This window comes from Rhodnius prolixus, unplaced genomic scaffold (assembly GCF_049639745.1).
Source record: "Rhodnius prolixus isolate KJV_2025 unplaced genomic scaffold, Rpr scaffold_23, whole genome shotgun sequence".
Lineage (NCBI taxonomy): Eukaryota > Metazoa > Arthropoda > Insecta > Hemiptera > Reduviidae > Rhodnius > Rhodnius prolixus.
In genome coordinates this window covers 676,975-702,631 of record NW_027411627.1, presented here as the reverse complement: position 1 = coordinate 702,631, position 25,657 = coordinate 676,975, and the positions used below count along the sequence as shown (strand labels likewise).

Sequence of the window (25,657 nt, the reverse complement as noted above, 5' to 3'; positions counted from 1 at the left end):
ACCCAGAATGAAGTAAAACCCGCTAGGGATTCAGTAAAATGAAGGTTCCAATGAAGAGTCGGTTCACTTGTCGCAACTTCTAATAGTTCGATGAAAACTTACTCTAAGAATTTTTTAGTTCAACTTTTGTTGAACTCAACGTCAATACTTATCCTTACATAAAGGAGGATTTGCCCTACATTATAAAGAAAATCTGGAAATTTTATCTTTTATAGGAAAAAAATTGTCAAAGTTGGGTGTTTTTCAACGTTACGCTTATTCGGTGCACTTTTTGACGATCAACCTTCGTACAACTGTCCTACCAGGCAGGTTAAATTATTATTACTAACTTATTTTTTTAATGTAAATTAAGGTTTTTTTTTTTGTTTTTTTTTTTTTAACCTTTATTTAGATTTTTACCACTGCACAGAAATAAATGCAACAAGCAAAACAGATGGTCGATAATAGTGTGCTGATAGGCTAGGCCAACAAGCACACATTGACATGTCTGACATGAACGACGGCCATCCAGCGATAGCAGTCGTAATATGCCATATAGCAGGAGAATCACGACTGTCTCACTAGATAGCCGACGCTACATTCGCAGATGGTCGCGAGGCCACCGACGCCTCAACCGTCGTGGAGGATTAGTTGGGAGGGTGGAGGTTGAGAGGGCTTGGACTAAAGGATTCATATGAGAGGATAGTTGGGAATGGAATTTTATGTAACGGGATTTGGCGAGGACAGAGACGAAGGGGATTTTAAGGTCATTGTGGATAGTATGGTTAGAGACGTAGAAAGGAGCATTGACAAGGGTACGAAGGATTTTGGATTGAAGGGATTGGATACGATGAAGGTTCGAGTGTTTGGCTGTAAATTAAGGGGTAAAAATTATTTTACTACACTCAATTCAAATACTTTATTTTCCACATTATAATTTATTATTTAGATGACATTTGTTTTTTACTATTACAGAAATGAAATATAACATAATTGCGCTAATAATTTAATAGTTAATGCACCCGCAAAAAATATTAACAATTATGTTATAACCTTCACCATACAGCAGTAGGGAACATAATGTGTTAGTAAGTAGCAAAAACTTGAAGTTTAAACTGAAAATGGTAAGATACAAAGAAAAAACAAATTTTTTGTGCTGATGGGGGGTGTATCAGCGAGATCACAAAGCTCATTTTGTATCTTTTATTATTATAACCAGCACTTTGCAAATTGTCGTAACATTTTTAGGGGTTTTGTTGTACGCAAAAGGTAAGGATAACAATGTCAGTACTGGAGTTAGCACAAAGAGGAAGAAATAATAACAAAATTATATAAAAAAATTAAAAACAATCTCACTTATTAATGGATCTTTTATCGACTCTCTGCTTTGTCGATGAATTTCTGCCGAGTTCCTCAATTACAGTATATCAAATCAACTAAATTCCTTAACAGCTAATGTATACAAATTTAATGGAACACCTTAGTATTCTGGAGATTTATTTCTTAGGGAAGAGGATGTCCATCGGAATCAGAGCGGATATGTTGTTCAATATTCTTTCACTTAATTCACTCAGCGATTCACTCAGCGCCGGCTGGACGTCTTTCAAAATTTCTTTCCAATTTTCATTCAAAAATCTGTTCATGTTACCTCCTGGAATTGGCAAATTTGGAAATAATTATAACAATTTGAATCTTATGAGCAGCGTCTTCAAAAGAAAGTGCCGTTTTGAAAATTAGATTGGAAGACGGAGCGCTCTTCAAGGAGCAGTCGAAGAGGCTCATTCTCCAGGAATGAATAAGTAAAGACTTCCCTTTTTTCTTTTTTCTTTTTAATCCTGCGATGCAGCCAACATTGCTGCAATGTCTGATCTACTCTGGTATTAGTATGCAAAAGCTCTCGTTTCAGAACCTGCCGACCGCAATGGTGACTGTCGCTAACGCAGTCTACCTATAGGAATCTAGTTTAGTCAACCCTCATAACTTACAACGCTGTTAAAAAAACGGCCAAAAAATGGACGAATATGCATTACTTGATCTGAAATAAGGCAACTCACAGCGTAATCACGGAGACCTAACTATAAATTCACTCTGTCAAATCACAAGTTGACTGCATTATAGAAGGAAGCCCTTTTAAGGGCTCGAAACTTGGTTGTGTTGAAAGCTTAAGGCTTTGAGAAATACTGTGGAGTCTCGGTTATCCGTCACCCTTTTATCCATCTTTTCCAATTAACCGTCACTCTCCTCAGTATTTAAAAATAAAAAACCCAAAAAATTATTTTATTAAAGGAAAACCGTTCAACGCAGAGTGTGATCAATTTTCTTTTGAGATTTTTTCCCATTGTCTTTTAGGTACCTACTCGTGTCCATCATTCGACAGTTTGTGGGTTTTTTTCCCTAAAAAGATCAACCACAAACAAAACCGCCCACAAAAAACCGATTAGATGTCGCAGACATTGTATTTATTAATTTTAATACACAATAGAATGAATTGAATAATGAAAGATACCTGACCTATATAAGACTTAAGCGTATAAACGTATAAAATATGTATACCAGTTAATACAAAGTTTTATACACGTTAAACAAAAGAATCTGGAAATTTTCCTGTTTTTTTCCAGTATCCGTCTATTCGACTATCCGTCACGTGTCCGGTCACGGTCTTGACTGATAACCGAGACTCCACTGTAAGTTTTATTCAATTTCTGGTCTAGACAGCAAATTTGAGTACCCCACCACCAAAATACTGCCGACCCTCCCTCTCATCACAAATACTATCTCGATAGCAATGTATAACCTGTTTGTACAGGTTTCAATACGGACTTTACTAAAAATGGATGAATCAATTCAGCTGAACCATACCTAATAGTTTATCCCCGTTGAAGAGGTTATCCAGTCTTATAACCAAATTGCCTGCATCCATTGGGAATGACCCATTCACCACCTTCAAGTAAGTACGACCGTTGCTTTTCTTCTCGTAAGCGGTGTCATATATGATGGAAAATTTTAAATTTTCTGCAAAAAGAAAAAAAAAATGAAAATTAAATAATTAATAAAAAAAGAAAAAACACGAAATGCAAGGTCATTTGTCAAGTAATTTAAAAAATAACTTCCTTCAAACATGGAATGTTTACTAAAATAGTAATTCTTTAATGAGCTCTCAGAACAGATGTTCAGCATTCATAAAATCAGTATTCTTTAAAGAAGTCTCAAACCTCTTAAGATCAGAGCTTGTGGCTGTTCCCCAGCCACTGCAACCATAAGAGGTTTCCTGCGCCAACCGCTGAATGTCTGGTAGATAGAGCCACAATACTTAACAGTCTTCGTATATTGATATGATCTCCTCTGGGCTCAGATTGAAAGAAAGATTTGTATCGCATCGGTCTGGCTAGTGGACAGACTGTAGTAAAAGTTCTGTCAGGATAAAAAGAGGAAGCGACACTGCTATTATGTTAGTGTGAAGGGCTAGTCTGACTCAGAGTTCGGGTCTTCGGTGAAAAATTCATGCCTTCGTACTTTGCCCTTATTAGACTCTCAAGTCTAATTAAACAGACACAATTATGAGGGATGCTTTAAAGATGTGCGAACAACTCTGCGTCGCGGTGGCGTAGACTTTAAACTAGTCTGATTTTAATGAGAGCAACCAGTGGAAGAAAGTAGCACAAATTGTTTTGGTAAAGCGGCATTTTTGGTTGCCCAATTCGGACCAAAATGTCACAGCTTACTCTGGATGTCTACCAACGGAACAATAAAGTTTAACAATAAGTTCTTTGAGTTTAGCTATCCTCGGACAGGCAAACCCGTACAGGTCACCCCAAAACAAAGTAATTCCGTCGAAAAATGGAACTCCAAATGCGACTTCCAAATTACCACTTACCTGGAATAATAAGAGCGAAAAAGAAAACGAATACCAACCAAACTTGAATTCTGCATCTCCAGCACCGCTGATAGGCAACAACAGGATCTGTCCGGAGACGTTGTACTTGCCGACTACTCGCATCTTGGACAGAGTGAAGTCCATCTTGTGATGGTTCGTGTTGAAGTTCATACTGCGAAAGTGTAATGTACTCGATGAATTTATATTTCACAAACTACATAATTACATGGAAGGTGAAACCGTTGAGGATGCGGTTGGCAGCGGTATCTACAATTTCCTTTTGGAAACATTGTCAACAGGAAGGAAACTCCGGACGGTTTCAAAGCAAAACAAGAATACTTACTCGGCCTTGACGATCTTAGTATTCTCAAGACCCCACAGCTTGCAATCCTTGCATACCAGTGTTAGACCCACTTGTTTTGTGCCCTGTTTAACGATCAACTCTTCGATGACCATCGGGTTCAAAACTGGCACTCTGTATTTTGGATCGCCTATAAATTGAATTATATTAAAGAATACGACTACCATTCTCAATAAGAATATAACCTTTAAAGAGACTGTTTTCTTGGAAATGAATTGTAAAAATTCTGTTCGGTGCCTCTGTTTGTATAATTTTACTCAAATTCGCACAGACTAAACTCTTAAACACCACTCTAGTAAGCTAAAATCGTGTATTTCCAGCAAATATTCCGCTTGTAATCACATCCCTCTCAGTTTAGAGAGAGTAAAACTCATCCTCTTTAGAGTAATCGATTTGTGTGCTAATCGCATAAGAAATGAAAACATCGATATTCCGTAAAGTAGTACTTCCTTTTAAACAATTTTGTTCGCTAAAAACTTTCTGTGACGGCAGTTTGCCCAAACAAAACATGAACTTTTGAGTTTCCTTTTTAATTTATTTTGTTCATTTAAACTTCCGGTTAAAACTAGATAACGAAAATTTGAGTTGTTCAAAATATTACATGTCACGTTACTAGTAAGTGGTACGAGAGAGAGAGAAGTAATAAATACATGAACAGTCGCGTGGTTATTCATTAGGTTGTTTACGTTAAAACTTGTAAGGAAGATTTTTGAATAGCGGACAAAAAGTTTTTAATTCCCAGGCTGAAATATGTGGGAAAATGTTATTATGGAAATCGATTATGAATTTCCATTCAAGTTTCCTTAAGAAAGATTAGCTGTTGCTTTTAATTTACACTTTTCCTTACAAGAAGTTACATCAAGGTTTAAGGTCGGAGATTTCATTAAAATATCTGCTAAATTCTCCTTTCAATAACCTCGGGCAAGCAAAAGTGATGTAACAATTCCATAACTTCTTGTATTCATTTCCCGCCTGACTGACTGTAAGCCCATAACCTTGTATCGTATTCATAAAAATTTAGTTACACATTAATACAACAATTAAAACAAGGTAAATCTGGTCTAGAACTGACTTTCTGGCTGGAAAAAACGTTCGAGAACGTTTTGCTTCTTCATTAAGGCTAAGGTGTCACACAGCCTTCGACTACATTCGGACACATTCCCTTATTCTTTGAGCGAGACATTCAAATTCATTAATGGGACACAGTTTGTGTGCAGAAAAACTGTTATAAAAAAATTACAGTAACTTTTCTTTTTTTTGTAAAGAACTACCAAAAAGAAAACTTTGTTTGTGTTATTTTTCAGCATAGAAATGCAACTTTTGTTTGAATTAATACCTGGTTACCGGCTACCAATTTTTTTCCAGCAAAATGCACATTCTTTCACTCAAGTGCATTAATGCATGAAAATCTTATGAAACCAGAGGTTAACATAGCCTTCGACAATCACCGGAAATCAGTAGAAAGACAAGGCTCGTATTGAGTTTATCAAGAGGAAACTTTATATGTTAAATGCTCTGATTATTGTACCAATCGGAAAATTCGCCTCTCATTGAAAGTAAGCCATGAAAGTATAACATTTTTTTTGCTGCATTTGCCTTGAGGAGAGGTTCAAATTTATTAAAAAACCGTTAGCTGACAAACCGTTAACAATCGCAATATTTGTCTACTCGGAGATTTAGTCTTTGATGGGAATGAAAAATAAACTTATACTTTGATTGATTCTCCTCCTGTCTTCCCTCATTCTATTTTGGATGAGAACACTAAATAAAAACCCAAAGATCTGCTGTAATTTTTCCTTAAGATTGCTTCAAGAATAATTTACGCAGCTTTGCCGAAAACTTCTGTTTGAAATTAAGAAATGTTCATTATTTAGATTTGAATACCAAAGTAAACATTTCACTGTAAGTTTCCTTATATGATGTACTCGTCTTTCTAATTGTTAATGTTCACTCAGAGAAGTACAGAAAATTGAAGGGTAAGATTTGGCCTAGATTATCACGTAACCACGATTATCGTTAGTAAAATGTTAACGGTGCTCAGCCTTACCTTTGATCACAGTTTTCAACGCTACGGAGCCAACCTCGACCACACATTTATTCAAGTTTGGATCGTTTCTGGCGCATGCTCGCTTCACATAGGGTGCTGTGAACACACAGAGAACAGTTTGACTTCTGACGGCACTCAAGAAAAAAATAAATAAATAAATTAAGAATACAAATAAATAAAAAAAAAAACAGAAATCTGGATTAAGTTCCTCTTACTACTTTTTTTTTTAAACTTGGAATTTCAAAATATATCTAACTCTAACCCATTATTAAACAATTAGTAAACAAAACCGTACTTTAACAAACAAACAGTGTTACTTTAGGGAATAGTCGCTTTCCCAAAATTTCCCCAAAAACGAATCTTCCCAAAAAAAAAGAATCTGGAGCAAACACTCGTCTCTCCACGTATTAAACTGAAATATTCTTTTCCAATAGGGAATACTGGTGTCATATTTAACATATTAACAATATAGTAAAGGGTTGTAAAACTGTAGATAACACAGATGTATAAGCTTAGTCCCCCCTCAATCAAATAAAATTTAACAGATCTGCGAGCTTGAAATTTAAATATGACATTTTCTCGAAAATCGTATTAGAGAATTTATTCACGTAAAATGATGAAAAAATTTAGTTCTAACCTTGGAAAACCAGAATTAGCCTCGGGTTCAAGTCTAGTTCTACTGTTCATCTATTACGTTACAAAGTATCATAAAAAAAAAAAAAAAAAAAAAAAAAAAAAAAAAAAAAAAAAAAAACGGCCACCAGCGATTGTGTGATGTATTCATTTCGAAGCTCTCCGAGCCCCCCAAAAAAGGGGTTTTTAGAGAATGTACTGTTTAAGAACTAAATTTATCAAAATTATTTAAGAAATCAATTTAAATCACGATTTCATAGTTTGGTTCATTAATATATTTTGTAATAACTATTGTTTGGATAAAAAAATTTAATTTAGTTTAAGAAAAAAAGTGGCGTAATGGTCATAGCCACCATACGGGATCAAAAAAAAAAAAAAAAAATTATTGGTTACCTTGCTCAGGGTAGAATGACAATTGACGAAATCGACGCAAGTGTTCTGGACTAACTGGGTGGCAAAAAATCGTGAGATCAGGTAACGATTGCAAAAGAGAAACTATCTATCGTGAGAACAACGCAACAGCCCAAGAGGTATCCTTGTCAATCAACGGGGACTCTTTAGGGATGTCAAAAACGATTCGTTGGAACATTGCCTTGTTCACCAGTTTTGGCAATCTCTGACTAGCATTATACGGTGCTTTGTGACGGAAACTTGAGAGTGAAAATCAAATGTTCTACAAAAAGCTGATTTAAGCAGATATCTCTGTAAATCTGAAACTGAATGAGACGAACTTAATGCGAAAGACAAGTGTTTTAGGGGGCAAAAAAAAAATAAAGTTCTACATCATTTTGAAACCAATAACTACGAATGAAGAGGATTTTTCCCTCTGCAACATGCTGAAGGGAAGAAAGTGGAAATACTTACGAAGCGGATACACCGGTAGATCCTTTGCCAGGATCTCCGGAGCGACCACCATCCAGGTGCACAGCACAGCTAGGAGGAACATGTTCTTTGTGCTGACCGTCTCCAACGACTAACTAAATATCACTTTATATAAAGAACTAGAAGCTTGTCGACCTTGATTCCCGAATGCTCCAGCTGCTAAAGAAATGGAATTCTCGTGCCATTCCTCCCCCCCTACCACAATCTATATTATCTACATTTACATTTCCTAATTACTGCCTGGGTCCCCTTCTCGGAGCTTGTTGCCGACGAGTTCCACTCAGAACACTCTGATTTCACAAATAATATAAAATGAAATCATATCAACAATTATCGTATTATGGAGGAGGTTAGAGATGATTATATCACCACCTGTTTTGATTACCGTAATTATTTTTTGAAGCATAGACTTTTTACTGAACATATAGTTTACTAATGTTAATATTAAAGTTACATATTGTTACAATATTGTACAGTTCTGTCACTTGTTACAATATTGTACAGTTCTGTCACTTGTTACAATATTGTGTAGTTCTATCACTTGTTACAATATTGTGCAGTTCTGTCACTTGTTACAATATTGTATAGTTCTGTCACTTGTTACAATATTGTACAGTTCTGTCACTTGTTACAATATTGTACAGTTCTGTCACTTGTTACAATATTGTACAGTTCTGTCACTTGTTACAATATTGTACAGTTCTGTCACTTGTTACAATATTGTGTAGTTCTATCACTTGTTACAATATTGTGCAGTTCTGTCACTTGTTACAATATTGTATAGTTCTGTCACTTGTTACAATATTGTACAGTTCTGTCACTTGTTACAATATTGTACAGTTCTGTCACTTGTTACAATATTGTACAGTTCTGTCACTTGTTACAATATTGTACAGTTCTGTCACTTGTTACAATATTGTACAGTTCTGTCAATTGTTACAATATTGTACAGTTCTGTCACTTGTTACAATATTGTATAGTTCTGTCACTTGTTACAATATTGTGCAGTTCTGTCACTTTTTATTTTTACTTTTTAAATAAAAAACGGACCAATAATCCAATTTACAGAAACAACAACAATAATAATAATAATAATAATAATAATAACATAAGAGGGAAGGGATTAGCTATGAGGTTAGCATACTGGACTCCCACACGGAGGTCCCGGGTTCGAATCCAGCAGCTGACCCTTAGATTTTCTCTTCCTAGGAGCTTCTTACAGCTCACTGTCCGGTGATGGACAGTGTTGTCTGTAACGAGAGAACACTGTCCGGAGGCCGGCAGTGCACTGAAAAAAGCTCCGGGCGCTAATAACCTCAGCTGTTGATTCGCTAAAAAAAAAAAAAAAAAAATAACATAAATAATACAAATAGTTTTCAGTCTATAATTTAGGTTTATAATTAGGCTTTAGCATTTTATTTTATCTTTTTGAGGTTTTTATACAAATTTATACAATACAAATAGTAATGTGGTACTTCATGTTCTAAATTGGTTTTTGATTGATTTTGAGTTCACTGGTGAGTCCAAATTGAAGTATTTAGTTTCTACTTCTTGTGATGTTAGTTCTTGAGATATTTTATTCACTTCTGCACAAAAAATTGTTTCTGACTAAAAGACCCTCAAAGGAGGATATTTCCTGTGAAGAAGCACTTTCGAAAATTGGGCATGATGGCCGCACTTTTTGTTTCCAACAATTTACAAATCAAACGTATTCAAACGTGTCATTCAACTTTTGGAATTGGCTAATGGCCACAGGCATAGGCCCAAAAAAAAAAAAAAAAAAAAAAAAAAAAAAAAAAAAAAAAAAAAAAAAAAAAACTTTTGGAAAGCCTTCGTCCGAATGAAGTCCAACCGAAAGAAGTGACCGACCCCCTTGTAAACTTTAGGAAACCTTGATTAGGAATGCGTTCTTCTTGAAACTTTCCAAATCGTTCTTATTCGGCGATAAAAATAAGGAGAAAATAATATTTAAACAATTATTAAACATTTTTTCAATAAGCATGTAAACTGTAATCATTAGATTGACCCAATGGTAATTATAACAAGTTGCTCAACTTGCAGCGTCGTAAAAATAAAATTAAAAGCTAATAAAACAAAATATGATCTCGCCTTATAATTTATTTGCAATAAAAACACATGTACAAAAGCAATTTACAGAAACAACAACAACAATAATAATAATAATAACATAAATAATACAAATAGTTCTCAGTCTATAATTTAGGTTTATAATTAGGCTTTAGCATTTTATTTTACCTTTTTGAGGTTTTTATACAAATTTATACAATACAAATAGTTCAAAATTTTGAAAATCCAAGTTAAAATGATTGGCTGTTCGCATCATAAGGCTGGAAACATAGTGGAGCGGCGGGCAAAGCGGCGATGATAGCTGCTTCAGATCAAAGAGAGCGACGAGCAGCGAGCAAAGATTCGCATGCACATAGTGACGAGCTTAGTCGCGTTCTCCTTTTGACAAAACAAGATGGAGGAACTATTTTTATATGAAAATTCTTCGTTGAAACTTTGGTATTTGCAGCAGCTTAGTAGTAGGAGCTGCAGTGTACATGACATAAATAAGTTTAGAAATGAACTTGGTGAATTTCATCACTTGTACCAACAACTTCGGGAACATCCTGGCAAGTTTCATGCGTATTTTTGAATGTCTATATCAACATTTGATTACATATTAGCCCAGTGTAACCCCATTAATCAAAATCAAATTTTATTGTTTTTGAATAATACAACTCACAACAAAAGTTAGGCACAATATAGAAAAATTAACTAAATACAAATCTGAGTAACCCCATTAATCCTAGCAGTTACTTTAAGATAAGAAAATCAAAATAAATAGAAATATATACAGATAAAAAGAAATTAGTCAATTAAAAAAACACAATAATTTTATTAAATCACTACACCATGATTTGTCGTAAATTAATGTTGTTCATCTGAAAAACTGGAGTAGTACGAGCTACAGAAGAAGGATTGGAGAATTCGTCCTGATCAGAAGTAGTAGGACGAGAAAATGTAATTTAATTTTGCCTAGTATTTAGATGAAAGTTAGCATTAAGGGATTGAGAACCAAATTAAATGAAGCAAAAATTACCTGAATTCTCCATTAACTACTAATTGTTAATTAATTTAAACTATTAATTATTAAAAACTATTGTAGCTTCACAAATACTATGGCCCCACAGAGGTTTCTTTAAACAAACTAAACCAATAAATGTATCAATATCCATAACCTTTGTAAAATAACCTTTACAAATAGAGCGCGATGAGAGCGAAGAAATCAAACATGTCATAACGCTTCGCTCTACTCTCTATAGATAGCGTTGCTCTATCCTCCACTATGCGCGGTCCCATATGTTTACTTGTGTTTGATTTCGCCGCTTTGCTCTTCGCTATCATCGCCGCTTTGCTCGCCGCTCCACTATGTTTCCAGCCTAAGAAAGTTAGAGGAGTAAACAACGTAATTATGTGTTTGAAGTACGGTACATTGAACGCACTAAAAGGTCTTGTAGTATGGGATGAAATATTAAAAGAAATTAGAGAAAGAAGGTAAGGACAGTCTATTTGAGAATGGAGAAGTTTGTAGAGGAAAGAGAGAGTTCATAATATTGTGTAGTTCTGTCACTTGTTACAATATTGTGTAGTTCTGTCACTTGTTACGATATTGTACAGTTCTGTCACTTGTTACAATATTGTGTAGTTCTGTCATTTGTTACAATATTGTGTAGTTCTATCACTTGTTACAATACGATATCGTGCAGTTCTGTCACTTGTTACGATATTGTACAGTTCTGTCACTTGTTACAATATTGTGCAGTTCTGTCACATGTTACAATATTGTGCGCTTTTATCACTTGTTAAAATATCATTGATATGAAATGTTCAACCAGATTTCTTAGTTAATTGTCTTCCTAGTTGATGAAAAAAAGTTGTATCTAAATTTAATTACATAACTCGCACACTTGATTTTATTTTAATTTTTTTTGTATAAATCTCTTAAATTAATAAAGGATTGTTATTGTTTAAAACTCGTGTAGTTAATGATGTTGTTATATTGTTTATTTGTTTTGTTTAATTGCTGCATGACTTCCATGATTTACATACAAACATATAAGTAACATTAATTTACCCAATGCTTCCTTGAACTATTAACTTTTTATGAGTATATTTTTATAAGTTTGTTATTTTTTTGTTTACCTCGTAAATCTTATTGTTGAGAAAAATAAACCAAAAAGAACTTATCATTATCACTTTAATTATATCTTGTAGGAAAAATGGATTTTTTCTTTCAACATTTTCCAAGGCTAGCCAGATCCTGCGACTTTTCTCTTGGAGTTTATGGGAATTATTGCGACAGGTGCAAGCAACATTTTCCACTTCCTCTTAGGAAAGTTTGGAGTTCTTGCTAAACTTTAGACATGGACTTTTCGCCGGATATAACTGCTTTGAAATCTCGAAATGTTTTCATAATAAATGTCTAAAGAAAGAAATTTGAAACTTTATATTTCCATTTAGCTTGCCTACCTGAAACTTTTAGATCGAATCCAGCAATCGATAGTACAAAATGAATTTTTCATATTTCTCAGATTTTTTTCCTAAATGGTTCCAACGATATTTTCCTGCAGCTTTTATTTGAAACTTTTTTACAGAAAACAATTCAACTAAAAGCACTCCTGGATGGAAGCCTGGTGGTTAGGTTTCCCTCGGAAGTCTTCTGCCGTTACTACTATCTGCGGTTACTACTGTCTGCGGTTACTACTGTCTGCTGTTACTACTGTCTGCTGTTACTACTATCTGCGGTTACTACTGTCTGCTGTTACTACTATCTGCGGTTACTACTATCTGCTTTTACTACTATCTGCGGTTACTACTGTCTGCTGTTACTACTATCTGCGGTTACTACTATCTGCGGTTACTACTGTCTGCTGTTACTACTATCTGCGGTTACTACTGTCTGCTGTTACTACTGTCTGCTTTTACTACTATCTGCGGTTACTACTATCTGCGGTTACTACTGTCTGCTGTTACTACTATCTGCGGTTACTACTATCTGCGGTTACTACTGTCTGCTGTTACTACTGTCTGCGGTTACTACTATCTGCGGTTACTACTGTCTGCTGTTACTACTGTCTACGGTTACTAGTGTCCAAAGAGAATCGTTGCAGATCTTTTCTATCCAAATCCCGAAACGATGCGGAATATTGAGTTTGAGTTTCAGTTCGCCATCACAGACAATCAGGGGACACTTGCTAAATTAAACTCTTTTTTCTACAGCTCAGAGTAGGCAATGACAAAGAAACATGTAGTTTTGGTTAAATCTCAAATCCGCAAATTTGAGCTCAGTCACGAGGTGTTAAAGACAATATTTTAAGACACCAAAACCGAAAGAGAGAGAGAGAAAAAAAACATTAAAACAGAAGATAAGGTCAACAACTACTTCACGCGCCTGTTAAACAAAAAGTTGACCGGCTGTGTTAATTCCCCCCCCCCGCATTGAATATCTTTGGGATGCTGGAGTGAAGGTTACATGCAGATTATAATCTCAGTCAGGTTATACAGTCACGTGTGTTTTGCCATTGAGAAGTGGTCCAGTGACACTGCGGTCCAGTCAATGTGGCTGCAAAGATGTGCCCCCCTCACCACAACTTTGCAGATTACTTTCTCTCGCTATACTATATTCCGATCGTATGGATTATCGATTTTCAGTGTTCATGTGTGAAGTCCGTTTGTCTGTATATCCACTCGTAACTCATAAAAACAAAAATCGCAGAAAGTTGAAATTTTGATTTTTGGCTTTAGATATCGTTCCAGGAAGCCACAATCTTTGGTTTTGATCAAAATTTGGTCCACCGGAAGTACCATTTAATGAATTGGCTTTCCATAATGTTGAAGCTTCCTTTCCAAAAGTTCCATTTTGATACCCTGCACCAACTACCTGTATAATTTTATTGAATCACTTCTACGAATAAAATTCAAAATCAAATAATTTAAATAATGTACCCTTGAGTCACCCACTTTTAATTGTTTTTTTTTACAATTCCTTAGATTGCAAGAACAGGCTGAAGTTGTTAGTGTGTGTGACCTCAGGCCAAATAATAACGTTTTTAATCGCCATTATTCTGTCCAATTAACCAGTTACAAATAATATATACTTATAAATATTTAACAGCATTAGATGTTTCTCATGAAATCCAGTTTGAAGGACAATTACAGTCCAGTCAGTCTTATTTAACAAATACAGGAAATAAAAAAAACCAAAAGCATAAAAAAAAAGCTACAGCGTTTTTTTTTTTGTACAGGATGCAGAATCTGGAGGCACTTCGTCCAGCGATTTTTCCCTTTTTTTTCAACTTAAAAGTTAAAGAGGAAATACTTACGATCGTAACTAAAACTGATTTTAGACTTCGGTGTGGGGCCCCATTAAATAATGAAGCGTTAAATTTGTCCCAGTACAGACTTGGCACTATACAGTTATTTTGGTTCACACCAATGTTAATTTAATAAAGGTCCTTGACATTGGTAAGGCACGCGCTTAGTGATGTCACTTGGCAGGATGGTAACAGGCGGGTAGGTTTCACTTTAACCTGTGCAGAGCCGTTCTAGTTTGTTTACATCAGCGTGTCTGGACGTTTCCTGGGTGGCGGGGCGGAATTGCATAATATTTGGCGGGAGTGTTGCACCACCCCTCCACTCCAGAGTTCTGCCCTCTTCTCTTGCTCCCCCCCCCACTAAATCGGAAGGATTCTATTTTTTTTCCTTTCCTTTTTTTGTCTGCCTGCAAAGACCCGCTTGCAGTTCTGAAGCTTGGTGTTCAGAAGAGGAGCTCTCTAGGCATGAAGACTGTCTCCCTTAACTGCATGCTTCGCGTGAGCTTACTACTGACCGCTCTACCATTCACCTCTCAGCTTAAACTGCGTAAGTACCCAGACTCACACCCTTAGCTAAGCTTCAAAATGCTATTTCCTCTTCTCCTGCTAACCCACCAACTTGCTTTCAACTCTTACACCAAAAACCAGAACTATTGTCTGACGTAAACATCCTCATGACTTTCAATCTTCAAGTTTCAAGCTTAAATTTGATTTTCAATCATTGAATTTCAAAACATTTTTAATTATTTCAAACATTATCCAAATGGAAAAAACTACACGTCATACTGAAACTACATTTTACCCATTCTCAGAACGCCTTAAAACGAATTTCCCAAGAAAATCTATCAAATTATAGATTGATTGTGATAAAAGAAAATCTTGCAAGTATTTTTGGGAAATCCCTCACAAAAGTGAAAACTCCACGTAAAATGAAACTTCCGGCTTTGCACTTGAAACTCGAGAATTTTCTCAACTCATCTACTTTTCTTAGTCCTAAATCTTCCTTTAATTGAATTTTCCTTTGAAAATGCTCCAAATAACACATTGTTACTCAACATGACTACAAGAATATAAGTTCATCGCAGAATATGAAATGCTGCCATTTTGTGTAATGCTAGCAGTTACTATGACTATTATTCTTTTAAAATTAATATTAATCGGATTACTATTTAGACTTAAAAAGAGATGCAAGCCCAGGTGCCTTATAAAATGCTAGAAATGAGAATACTCGATTGATGAAACTTCCTAACGTGCTGGGTTTAGATTGTCGGCACCCCCAACAAATTTAAATTCAAATTGAAAATAAATCAATAAAATTGATCTATATTGAGAACTTAAAAACAAAATTAAACAATATTTATTTAATAAACTTACTTTATTTTGCATTAAACCTTTAATAACAAAGTGTAGAATTTACGTTCAATGGAGAAAATGCCAAAAACTGTGTGACATTTTGAAAATTAACAGGGTATTAGAATAAAAGCCGTGCTTATAAATAATGCCGGTACACATAATTTAAAAAAAAAATAATAGAAGTATACGATAAAATGATTTTGGGAATATTGCAAACTATCGATAAAATCGCAAAAAAGTTGAAACATCGATTCAGTAAAGTAATACTTGAGGTTAGAAAACGAAGTTTTGGTTGAAGGTTACAGTCAGCTCTACTGGTCGTACCCGATCGATATAAAAAGTTGTAGGTTTCTACGTTTTTGGGCCAATTTTTTTCGCACTCAAACAAAGAGCATTTCTTAAAAATCACTTTTTCTCTTCAAGGATCAGAAAATAGATGACATTTTCGGTTAGAATTCGAAACAGGAAGTATAGATACGATAACGATGCTTTCCTTACCAGTGCTAAGACAAAGGGGAAATAGAAAAAATAAAATTTCTGCTTCCGAAGACTTCCGGTAAAATGTTTTTCTACAAAAATCGGAAGTGAGTCAAGTTGTGAGATATTTCGTAATAGCCGACTTTCCCCTCCGTAAAAGTGAGAAAGACGGACGTCATTTTTTTTTTTTTTTAAGTATTACTTTCACTGCCTTGTAAATATACGCTGGATGATTCTTTGTATAAGACAATGTCAAAGCCATTGATAAATTTTGATGCAATTATTTTATTGAAAATTTGAGAAAAGTGAAATTAAAATAACAAAAAATTCTTCGAGCTGTTGAAGAATTTTTGCTTTAAACTCGCAATATGAACGGTACATATTCATAACATATAATGTTCTTCAATAGAAATAAATTAGAAGAAAAATCGATTGACCCGAAGTGCCAGTTCAATCGATAGTTATTTCTTTCAGTTTGATAGTGGATAATTGTTTAAGCAAAATATTCTGGAATGTCCCAGACCCGGAAGCCAGTCTTATGCTACGGTATTCAATGAAAGTATTATAAGCTTGATTTCGCAGTTTGGAAATTTTGTTGAGATGATGAGATTAATAGCGCAAACTGAACCACGGATCAAGTAAATCTTTCATAGAAAACAAAGAACGTTCGGTTGAAAACAACATAAATAGTGAATACAACTGAATATAGGAACTTGGTGATCTAGCCAGTGTGGCCAACACACACTTATGTATGTAACTTATTTATGTAATACGGCCAACTCTCTCCGGCTAAAGTAAAAAGGCCGCACCTTGATTCGCTCTAAGATTAGATTCCCTATTATTTGTTGTCGCTAAAAGAAATTAAAAAAGAAAAACAAGATCACTTATGGTGAACCAATAAAATATCGTAAACAAATTAATGGCACAACACTGAATTTATCTTCTTCATTATTTGGTGTCAAATCAGTGATGCAGCTTTCTTGCTAGGAAAATTTAACTGATAAAAAAAGGCTTCCCTGATTGCATCAACTGAAGAAGTTATCTACGATTGTTGCTATCGATAGGATTATGGTAGGTATCGATTTGGAGTAAAATCCCAATTTAGAAGAAAAGCGTTCTACTGGAGGTGCCCATTTATTGAATCGATTTTTTTTTTATTTTGAAAATTATTCCATTCACTAATCATGTAAATAATGTTAATCACAAACACATTTTTAAGTACAAATCTTAAGTTTCCAGAAAACTTAAATACAGTAAGGGAATGTCGTAAACACTTACGCTGTGTTTTCGCAGTACAAATTTAACTATTGTCCACTGGCTATAGATATAAGCGATCCTTTAATAGTTTCGAGGAGTGTCTAATACAATGTCTAAAACGCCCGTACTTGGTGTAAAGCTTTTTAGGTTATGAAGGTATAAATGAAAACCTGTTAGGTGTGAAAAACTTGTACTTCAAAAAACATTCTAAGAAACGCTTAAACTTCAAATGGACAAAATTTATTTATTTATTTTTTAAATTGAATGTTAACAATTGAAATTGAAGTTGCTCCACTGGTTATTAAAGCAAGTAAACAATCGATTAAGAATAAAGTTATCGATGTTGTGAGCAGTGCCTGCTAGATCTGTGAGGTCAGGGTTGCTGCAGAGAGTTTTTGTCCACTGCCCATAGAATATTAATACCAAGTTGTCCTTGAATCCCATTATATATATATACATATGTGTATATATTGCATATAGTTTTAGTAAATTTAAATTCATTGACAAACCTAACTGAGCGAATATTGTTTTGAAATCTGTTTTACTAGCCAGAAGGGTGTTGCAACGCTCGAAACAAGGTACGTAGCATGCATTTTTAATTAACAGCTGGTCAGTGGTTACTTACTAATCGCACATTATTACCTTAATATTCCAACATTTTATGCTTTCTTACAACACAGGGTGCCCTCCTTAATTGATGTGTTGTCATGTTTAAACTTGCCTGTAAACTTTGTAGCAAAACAACTCGCTAATTTTGGAGTAAATCAACGCTTACTCAACGATCCACCTCGCCATCTAATTTACTTACTAACCAAAGCATACATATTTCTCACCCTTACATCCATGGCCTTTCTGATAATATATATTTTAAAACATAAAGCTTTAAAAAACTAGCAGCAACGCTGTAATAAAAGACAACACCAAAACATGACACCTCTCTAACAACATAGAACACAGATTAAAATGAAATGATTGCTGGCCCTCCATCCCAATACGTATTTAAAGTTTATACCAACACCAAGACAAAAAATATAACCTTTCTTCTAAATACCATACAAGCAACGTCATGATTTCATCTTTTGAGAACATAACCTATTTGCCACTTTATATTTTTGTTCCACAAAATTTTAATCGCTTGAATTCCAATAAGAAAGAGTCCTGTGAGTGTTCACTCCACATTAATTAATTAATTAATTACGCAATTATTAATTTGTTGTTCTGATTGCAGCTTCCTACATCAAAACGTGTCGACAGAATGATCCAAAACTTAATGAATGTGTGGTTAAAAATGGCCGACTGGCCATACCCAAGTTTATCAATGGTAAGTTAAAGTAAGTTTTGAATTTGTTTTATTGAATTCGTGGCCTTCTTAATCAGGAAGAAAGGAAAGGACCAGGTTCCGATTACATTAAGTTACTAACAGTGTTGCTTTCTTTCTTATCGGAAATAGAGATGATAATATCATTTATAAAGTCAACTGATTGTATAATGTTGGTAGAACTTATTATATGTACATTAGGGTGTTTCAAAAAATGATGACTTTTAAATTTTAAAGAGCGCCGGGCGGAAAATCAAAGTTCATTTAAAAACAAAAAGGTTCGTTCGAAATAGAGCAAAATCGATTAATATTTAGAGGTCGCTAACCATTGATCAAAAATTTTTGTTTTTGCTGGCCATCAAAATGATCCCAACTGCATCGTCTTTATAGCAAATTATATTTAAATAAACTTTGTACAATTACCTACATGTTTTGCTAATAATTTGAAAATATACAAATCATTTAATAAGGATTTTTTATAAAAAAAAAAGCTTACTGGTATGAACAGTGGACTAGTTTTATAGTTCTCTTTACGATGGGACCAGTCGCTTTTATTAAGGTCAAATCGTAGTCGTTTAAAAGCGTTTCCAACAGGAGTGAGGGTCAAACGAATCATATGTACTAGAAATATAGCTCGATATCGTGAAGAACGAAAAGACAGAGAATCGTTCAAAGAGTCATTCAAAGAATCGTTCATTCAAGAGCTGAGAGCGGACAGTGACTGGCCCAGTTACGTCACAGACATACCAAGAGTAGTAGACTGCGGATAACTTCCTTGTATAGGACTTACGTAATTAACCTACCTCAAGAATGGAATATTTTGCGTGCCTACCGGTATATCCCAGCTGGTGCTACATACCACTGATTAGCCGTTAAAGATTTCAACTAGTTTTTGAAGACAGTAATTCACACGTACTCTCTCTTACAACTAACTGTAAGCAGCAAAGTCACTCCTCAAGAGTTCAGATGGACGCTGATTTTAGTCAAAATCAGTCAATCAGAAGTATGAATTTGAATGAACCAATGTTCAGTTTTTTGAGATCTACCCCTCAATTGAATATCTTTTAACTTGGGGAGCTAATTTTCTATATTTGGTCACAAAATTGCAAATTTAAACAATTTTTCTAGGGGAATTCGGTTGAGGGCACTTCTGGGCCAGCAGCAAATCAGCTTTTCACCAAAGTCCTATTTCTCTGAACATCAGGGAAAGCTCTGAAAACTACAGGAAAAGAAAGAGTTAGTGTTCACGCCAGATGTTTTTCTATTTTGACCATTTGAGTGGATAGCAAGACTTCTTCTTACTATCCGAAGGAATACCGTTACCTTTCACATTAACTGAACACAACTTTTTTATTTTGTTGCAGGCGACACTAAGTATCGCGTGCCAAGACTAGATCCACTGGATATCAACGAGCTGAAAGTGCATCAAGGATCTCGCCAGCTGGGACTCACCATGTCGCTCAGGGACTGCAAAGTGACCGGTTTGAAGCATGCCCAGTTTATCGCCGCAAGGTAACCATCAATAATATTCAGTCTCAACGCTAGTGCTTGCTTCCTTTGTAATTATATTTAGAATGTATGCTAGTGTTCTTTAATCTAAGTTCTGTGTTCTTAACAATATACAGATGGTAATTCTACAAACCGCGGTAGCAGATTAAGTTTCAGTTACGATCTATAGGGCGAGATTTCCTTCCGGACTAACCAGAGGGATGCCATTGGGCAGTTCCTCTCCTCACTTCTTGTTTGCTTGTTGTATCTTTACGCAAATTATAAATTTCTTAATAAATACAATTCTTCAGACTCTCAGAGTAAACTGAATAGGAGTGGCCAAATCGAATCATCTAGAAGATCTATTGCGAGGTCTGTAAAGTATCAGAGATGTACAAGAAGTTGTGTGATTTATTATTAATGGGCTAGAGTTGGTCTGACCCAGTATCTCTTCGCAGAACCCTAAGTATTCTGCTCATATTTACTATCTGGGTCTTTTGTCGTTTGTACTGACAGACCTGGAACAGCCGCAGAGACAAAGACCCTGAAGAAGTGGCTAATCCACTTTCCTCTACGGAGAACTTAGTAATACAGCAAACTGTCTGTATTCCCATGAATTAAGGGATGATTCAATGAAGCAGACTTTAGCATTTTCAAGCTCTTCAATTCGTCACAAAGTCTGCACGAAAGACAAGCATAAGTTCTACTCTGATTCCTTCAGCTGCACTCTTGCACCGTCCAGCTTGAAAAGATTATCCCGCATGCAGTTTTGAAATTGCATACTTACAGTCTATTGTCCTGTATTCATGAAGAATGAGTCTTTTATATTCCAAATCCTATGTTATTTGTGGGTTTTCGTTCCAGCTTGTATCAATAATTTCGATCTGTTTGTCACCTTACAGGACTGATCTAAAGCGCAGACATATTGAATGGGATTTCTACCATCCGTTCATCACAATAGCCGGGAAGTACGAGATGTCCGGACAGGTGTTGGTGTTGCCCATCAGAGGTCGAGGGACGGCTAACATCACATTAAGTAAGTGAGTGGTCTCTTTGTTAGTATTTACTGGTCTAAAGATTCCTAAAGATTTGAGATTTCCGAAGAGAAAGTAGTGGAAAAGACGTCTAAATCTTCTAGGGTCTTGACCTAAGAATATTCCTCAACGCCAATCCATGGATTCCCAAAGTTTTTAAGTCTAACACCCCTTTCCCTCCTCAAAAATCTATTAGTCGCCACCTCCTGGAAATATGTTATTTTATGAGCTACAAACTGTTGATGATGCAACAGTTTATTTGGTACCTAACCAGAATAACCAGAAAGAATAAGACGACTGGTTGCAAATAAGACACCTTTGAACAAGAATTATTCCGAAAAGTCAACATAGGATTGCAAACATAAAACCACCTAGTTGGGACTAGGTCTCCCGCTTGGGGACGACTGTCCAAACTATTTAGGAGATGACAACATCAGTTTTTTGTTTTTTAGTTGCATCCCGGCGAAGTGGTAGGATTTTCCTGTAGCGGGCCACTGGAGTAACTATTGTTTGTCTGGACCGTATGGAATTAATTCGGTCCAGACCGAGCATCTCTAGCAGCACTTCCTTTCTTATTTTCTCCTTTTTCTAGGCAGCCTTGTCGCTGCTGTTTGAAATTCCTTTCATGAAAATCGATTACAAAATCGATCAGAGGGTTTTCTTTGAAGTACCGTCTTATTACCCTTACTTATAACATAATAGCTTAATGATGGTTTTGGTTTATTTCGACCGTTGTTGATAGATGATTTTTGGTGAATATCGAGGTGCGGTCAAAGAAAAAGACCACTTTTTTGCTTTATACCAACGTTTTATACCAACAGTTATGATGATATAGCACTACATTAAACTTCACAAACTTTTTTATAATAACCTGAAGAAGGTAGTAAAAATTACCTAAACGTTGGTATAAAGCAAAAAAAGTTGTATTTATTTAAGACCGCACCTCGATATTGACCAAAAATCATAATAGCTTAATATTAATAAAAACATATGATATTGTAAAAATGCAACATTCGAAGGTAATTGACAGTTAGAAGCTTTAAGATTTAATAAGAGAAAAAACAAGTTCTATGATTACTAATCATTCAATTTATTTATTTTTGTCGACTAGCAAACATGAAGACCATGTTCAAGTTTGACTTCGACTTAGTGAAGAAGGAAGACGGAGAAGAATATATGAAAGTGACCAAGACAGACATCGACACGGACATTGGAAATGCAATATTTCGATTCAATAATCTATTTAATGGAGATCGATTATTAGGTAATTGATGGTATTCTTTAATTGTATTGATTTATAAAGTTTGAATCTCAAAATTCTTTTATGGATTCAATCTGAGTACAGTTAGTCTAACAGTTAGCGAGTCGTAAAAGACGTTCGGCCGAATGGTCGTGTTAAAACTCTAAAACAAAAAGTAGTGTCATTACAATACTCGCTCGATTAGGGTAGGTTCTAATTGCTGTTATGTTTTGAGATTGAACAATATTTCTGCGTGTAGTCAATTAGGTACATCAAGAACAAAGAGCTGCTGGCACAGAACCAACGGATATTTCTGTTGCAAATTCATTCTACAGAATAACAATCTACCTTCACTTACAACGTACAGTAAAGAAATTAAATAAATTAAAAAAAGGGATGGTATTTGAGCTGGAAATAATAGAATATGTTTTGGTTGGACAGGTGAGAGCATGAACCGTTTCCTGAACGAGAACTGGAAGGAAGTGGTAAAGGAACTGGGCGCTCCTGTCGTCGACTCCATCTCGCAAGTCTTCGAGATCATCCTGTCCAGGATCACCGAACTAGTACCTTACCATCTCGTCTACACGCCAGTCTAGTCCATCTATTTTTTATTTTTATTTTATAGATAATTTTTTATTTTATTTTTTATTAAATTCAAAAAGCAGTGGTAAAGATGAATTTATATCAGTATTTATTTATATGCTAAGCTGTCTCCCGTCTGATAAGGGAAGAGGTTTAATTACACTTCCTGATACAGCTTCTGGATGCACTTTCTGGTGTTCGTAATTCTTCAGGAATTAAATTACACGAAGGCGGATTCCATCAAAGACCAGAGAAACTCTCAAAAAACGTTTTATTTCGGATATTTCTTGAAATCAAAAGCAATTTATTTAACCAGTATTTAAAAAACGCATTTAATTTTGTACTTCAATTAATTTTAATTTTTTAAAGAAAAAAAATCGAACAAATGATCGATTTCTCTAATCGATGAAGTGAATCCATGCATCCATTTTTCGATAGTATTTCCAAAATGGAGGCGTCACCCATGTATTTTTTTTTAAAAAAAGATTTCGACTAAGTTTATTGTTTTTTAATTTATCAAAATGTGCCACACACAATTTTCCAGTATTATGTAAATATTTATGATAAGACGAATTGTGCAATAACTAACTTGAAAGAATAATTTACTTACCTCTTAAGCTCAAAGATTATTACTACTAAAAATTTTCTGACGCTATTTAAGATTGAATTAAAAATGCCTTTTCAAATAGAATTGACCTCAATAGACTAAAACAAATGAGATTCTTTTGGGTTAAATACGTTTCTGTGAAAGGCCGAAGTACTCACTATAATGGCCACTACTTTGCCCTTTCACACTATGAAAGACCTTTCACGTAGGCGAGCCAATAACGTAGCCTTGCGTTGCTACAAATTATCCCTTACTACATGAATGTTCCCTTAAGTTGAACAAAATTTCTTAATCCTCAGTTTGTTATTTTTTAAAAAATAAGAAAAGCAATTAAGGGCCGCCAAGATCCCTGAAAAACGGGATAATCCACTTCCTTCAACGGGTCAAACCCCATAACCCCCTAATATTTGTAATACACGAAATACTTAATATTATACAGCAGTCTTTAACAGGATCAAGAAATTCGGGCAACCTCTAAATAATATCTTTAAAAGAAGGTTATTTATCAAAATAAATAATTGGTTAAATCAAATGATGTAATATTTTTGTAATTATTGTTAACAATAAAATCATAAGTAAGTCAAATTCTCATTACACGTGTTTTAATTGTTAATTTTAAATTTCTTACTTGAAGTTAAGAAGCTGTCGGAACCAGGGCTAGCTGATAACCTAACCTAAATTCTAATTGTAATTATCGCAACTAATTGGGCATGCGCAATCAATACTGACAGTTAAGCTATTACATTATCACTTCCGCTTACCACTTTAACAGGAAGTATTGCGTTAATCACATTTTTACCGCTCTAACTAACTAATAGAGGACGATGGCAGCATGTACTTGGTCAATTTTACCTCGTAGAGGAGATTTCTCGAAAATCGGACGTGACTCTTCGAAAGCCTTTTGGAAAAAAAGTTTTCTTTTTGAAAATTGTGACAATTATTTTCATGAGAATCTAAACACTACTTCTCAGATAACTAACGAAGAACGTATCTCAAGATCACACTAATAGAATGATTGCTTACCACAAGGGGAGGTTATCACAGAGGAAGGCAATGTTTCGATTTTTTTTTTTTTAACACCGAGGCACAGTTTTGTAAGCAGATCGATATTTCAGAAATCGATTACAAGATCTCGGTGAGGAATTGCAAGTTGGAAGTAGGATCCAGGAAATTTTTGAAGTCGAGTATTCAACTGAAATTAATTTTATGATGTCATATTGAGTCCGAAAAGAGATACCATATATCATTCTGACCAACCTAACGCTCCTAAAACACAGAAATGTCCCTAAAATGGAAGCATCGCCAGCCCCTCCCCACAACTGTCCTGAAGCGACTTTTTTTCAAGAAATTTGTTCCATGTAAATAGTTATAAATCTATAATTATAGTATACAGGGTGTCCAAAGCTATAATGGCTGTATGGATATGGATTATCCATATACCTTGGGACACACTGTTTAAATAAGAAGTTGACACAAAAACCAGGTTTGTAAAATCCGTAAAGGAAAGTTAATTTCCTCGCTGAAATTCCCTGTTTAAAGAAAATACGTCAACCAAAAATACCTCAACAGATTTTGACGAACATGAATTTTTAAAAAAAACTTTAGATTGGTGAAAAATAAATTTGACTCAAATATTGGGTGATAGAAGGGAAATTTAGTGAGTCAGAACCTGGAGAATAGCAGTAAGAAAAATATCGTATGATTTCATTGACGAACAGATATTTCATTGATGACGAAATAAATAAAACATTGTTGACAAAGAACAGCCGAATGTTATTTGCCTAAGGTAACCTGCTTGCCATATTTTATAAAAGCAAAAACTTCTGACCGGCCAAATGCCCAAATATCTATTAAAATAATAGACACAATAATGACGATATAATGAGTCTTACTAATCGAATGAACCAATGGGGGCTGATGACCGTTTAGAGACATGTAGTTTCCTAACGCCTGATGTCAGGGATTGGGTAACTCTCTTGAGTGGAAGAGCTGTTAGTCTAGCGCTTAATCCACAACAACAACTTTACAGCAACACACGGCCACATCTTGCTCATTTAACTGCGTGAAAATATATATATATATCTAACCACTGTTGTTAACCGGCACACATGTTTGGTAACCTAAACACATTAATTACCATACCTG

General features: G+C 34.9%; 2 protein-coding genes and 1 long non-coding RNA gene across 3 annotated transcripts; 1 reads left to right on the top strand and 2 right to left on the bottom strand.

Annotated features, from left to right (window-relative positions):
- Nucleotides 1-883: 883 nt before the first annotated feature.
- LOC141459876 (protein takeout-like) lies at nucleotides 884-7,919 on the bottom strand. The gene is made up of 6 exons (XM_074139433.1): nucleotides 7,759-7,919; nucleotides 6,262-6,357; nucleotides 4,197-4,344; nucleotides 3,892-4,025; nucleotides 2,839-2,991; nucleotides 884-1,630 (listed from the first exon to the last, which is right to left on the bottom strand). The coding sequence occupies exons 1-6, from the start codon at nucleotides 7,838-7,840 to the stop codon at nucleotides 1,476-1,478; spliced, it is 768 nt and encodes a 255-aa protein (XP_073995534.1). The 5' UTR covers nucleotides 7,841-7,919; the 3' UTR covers nucleotides 884-1,475.
- A 1,230-nt stretch (nucleotides 7,920-9,149) lies between these two features.
- Nucleotides 9,150-11,101, bottom strand: LOC141459779 (uncharacterized). The gene is made up of 2 exons (XR_012461619.1): nucleotides 10,883-11,101; nucleotides 9,150-10,242 (listed from the first exon to the last, which is right to left on the bottom strand). It is a non-coding gene; the product is annotated as an uncharacterized lncRNA (long non-coding RNA).
- A 3,442-nt stretch (nucleotides 11,102-14,543) lies between these two features.
- On the top strand, nucleotides 14,544-24,103 carry LOC141459778 (protein takeout-like). Its single transcript, XM_074139192.1, has 6 exons — nucleotides 14,544-14,703; nucleotides 18,472-18,564; nucleotides 19,926-20,073; nucleotides 20,952-21,085; nucleotides 22,195-22,347; nucleotides 22,765-24,103. The coding sequence occupies exons 1-6, from the start codon at nucleotides 14,622-14,624 to the stop codon at nucleotides 22,917-22,919; spliced, it is 765 nt and encodes a 254-aa protein (XP_073995293.1). The 5' UTR covers nucleotides 14,544-14,621; the 3' UTR covers nucleotides 22,920-24,103.
- Nucleotides 24,104-25,657: the final 1,554 nt, after the last annotated feature.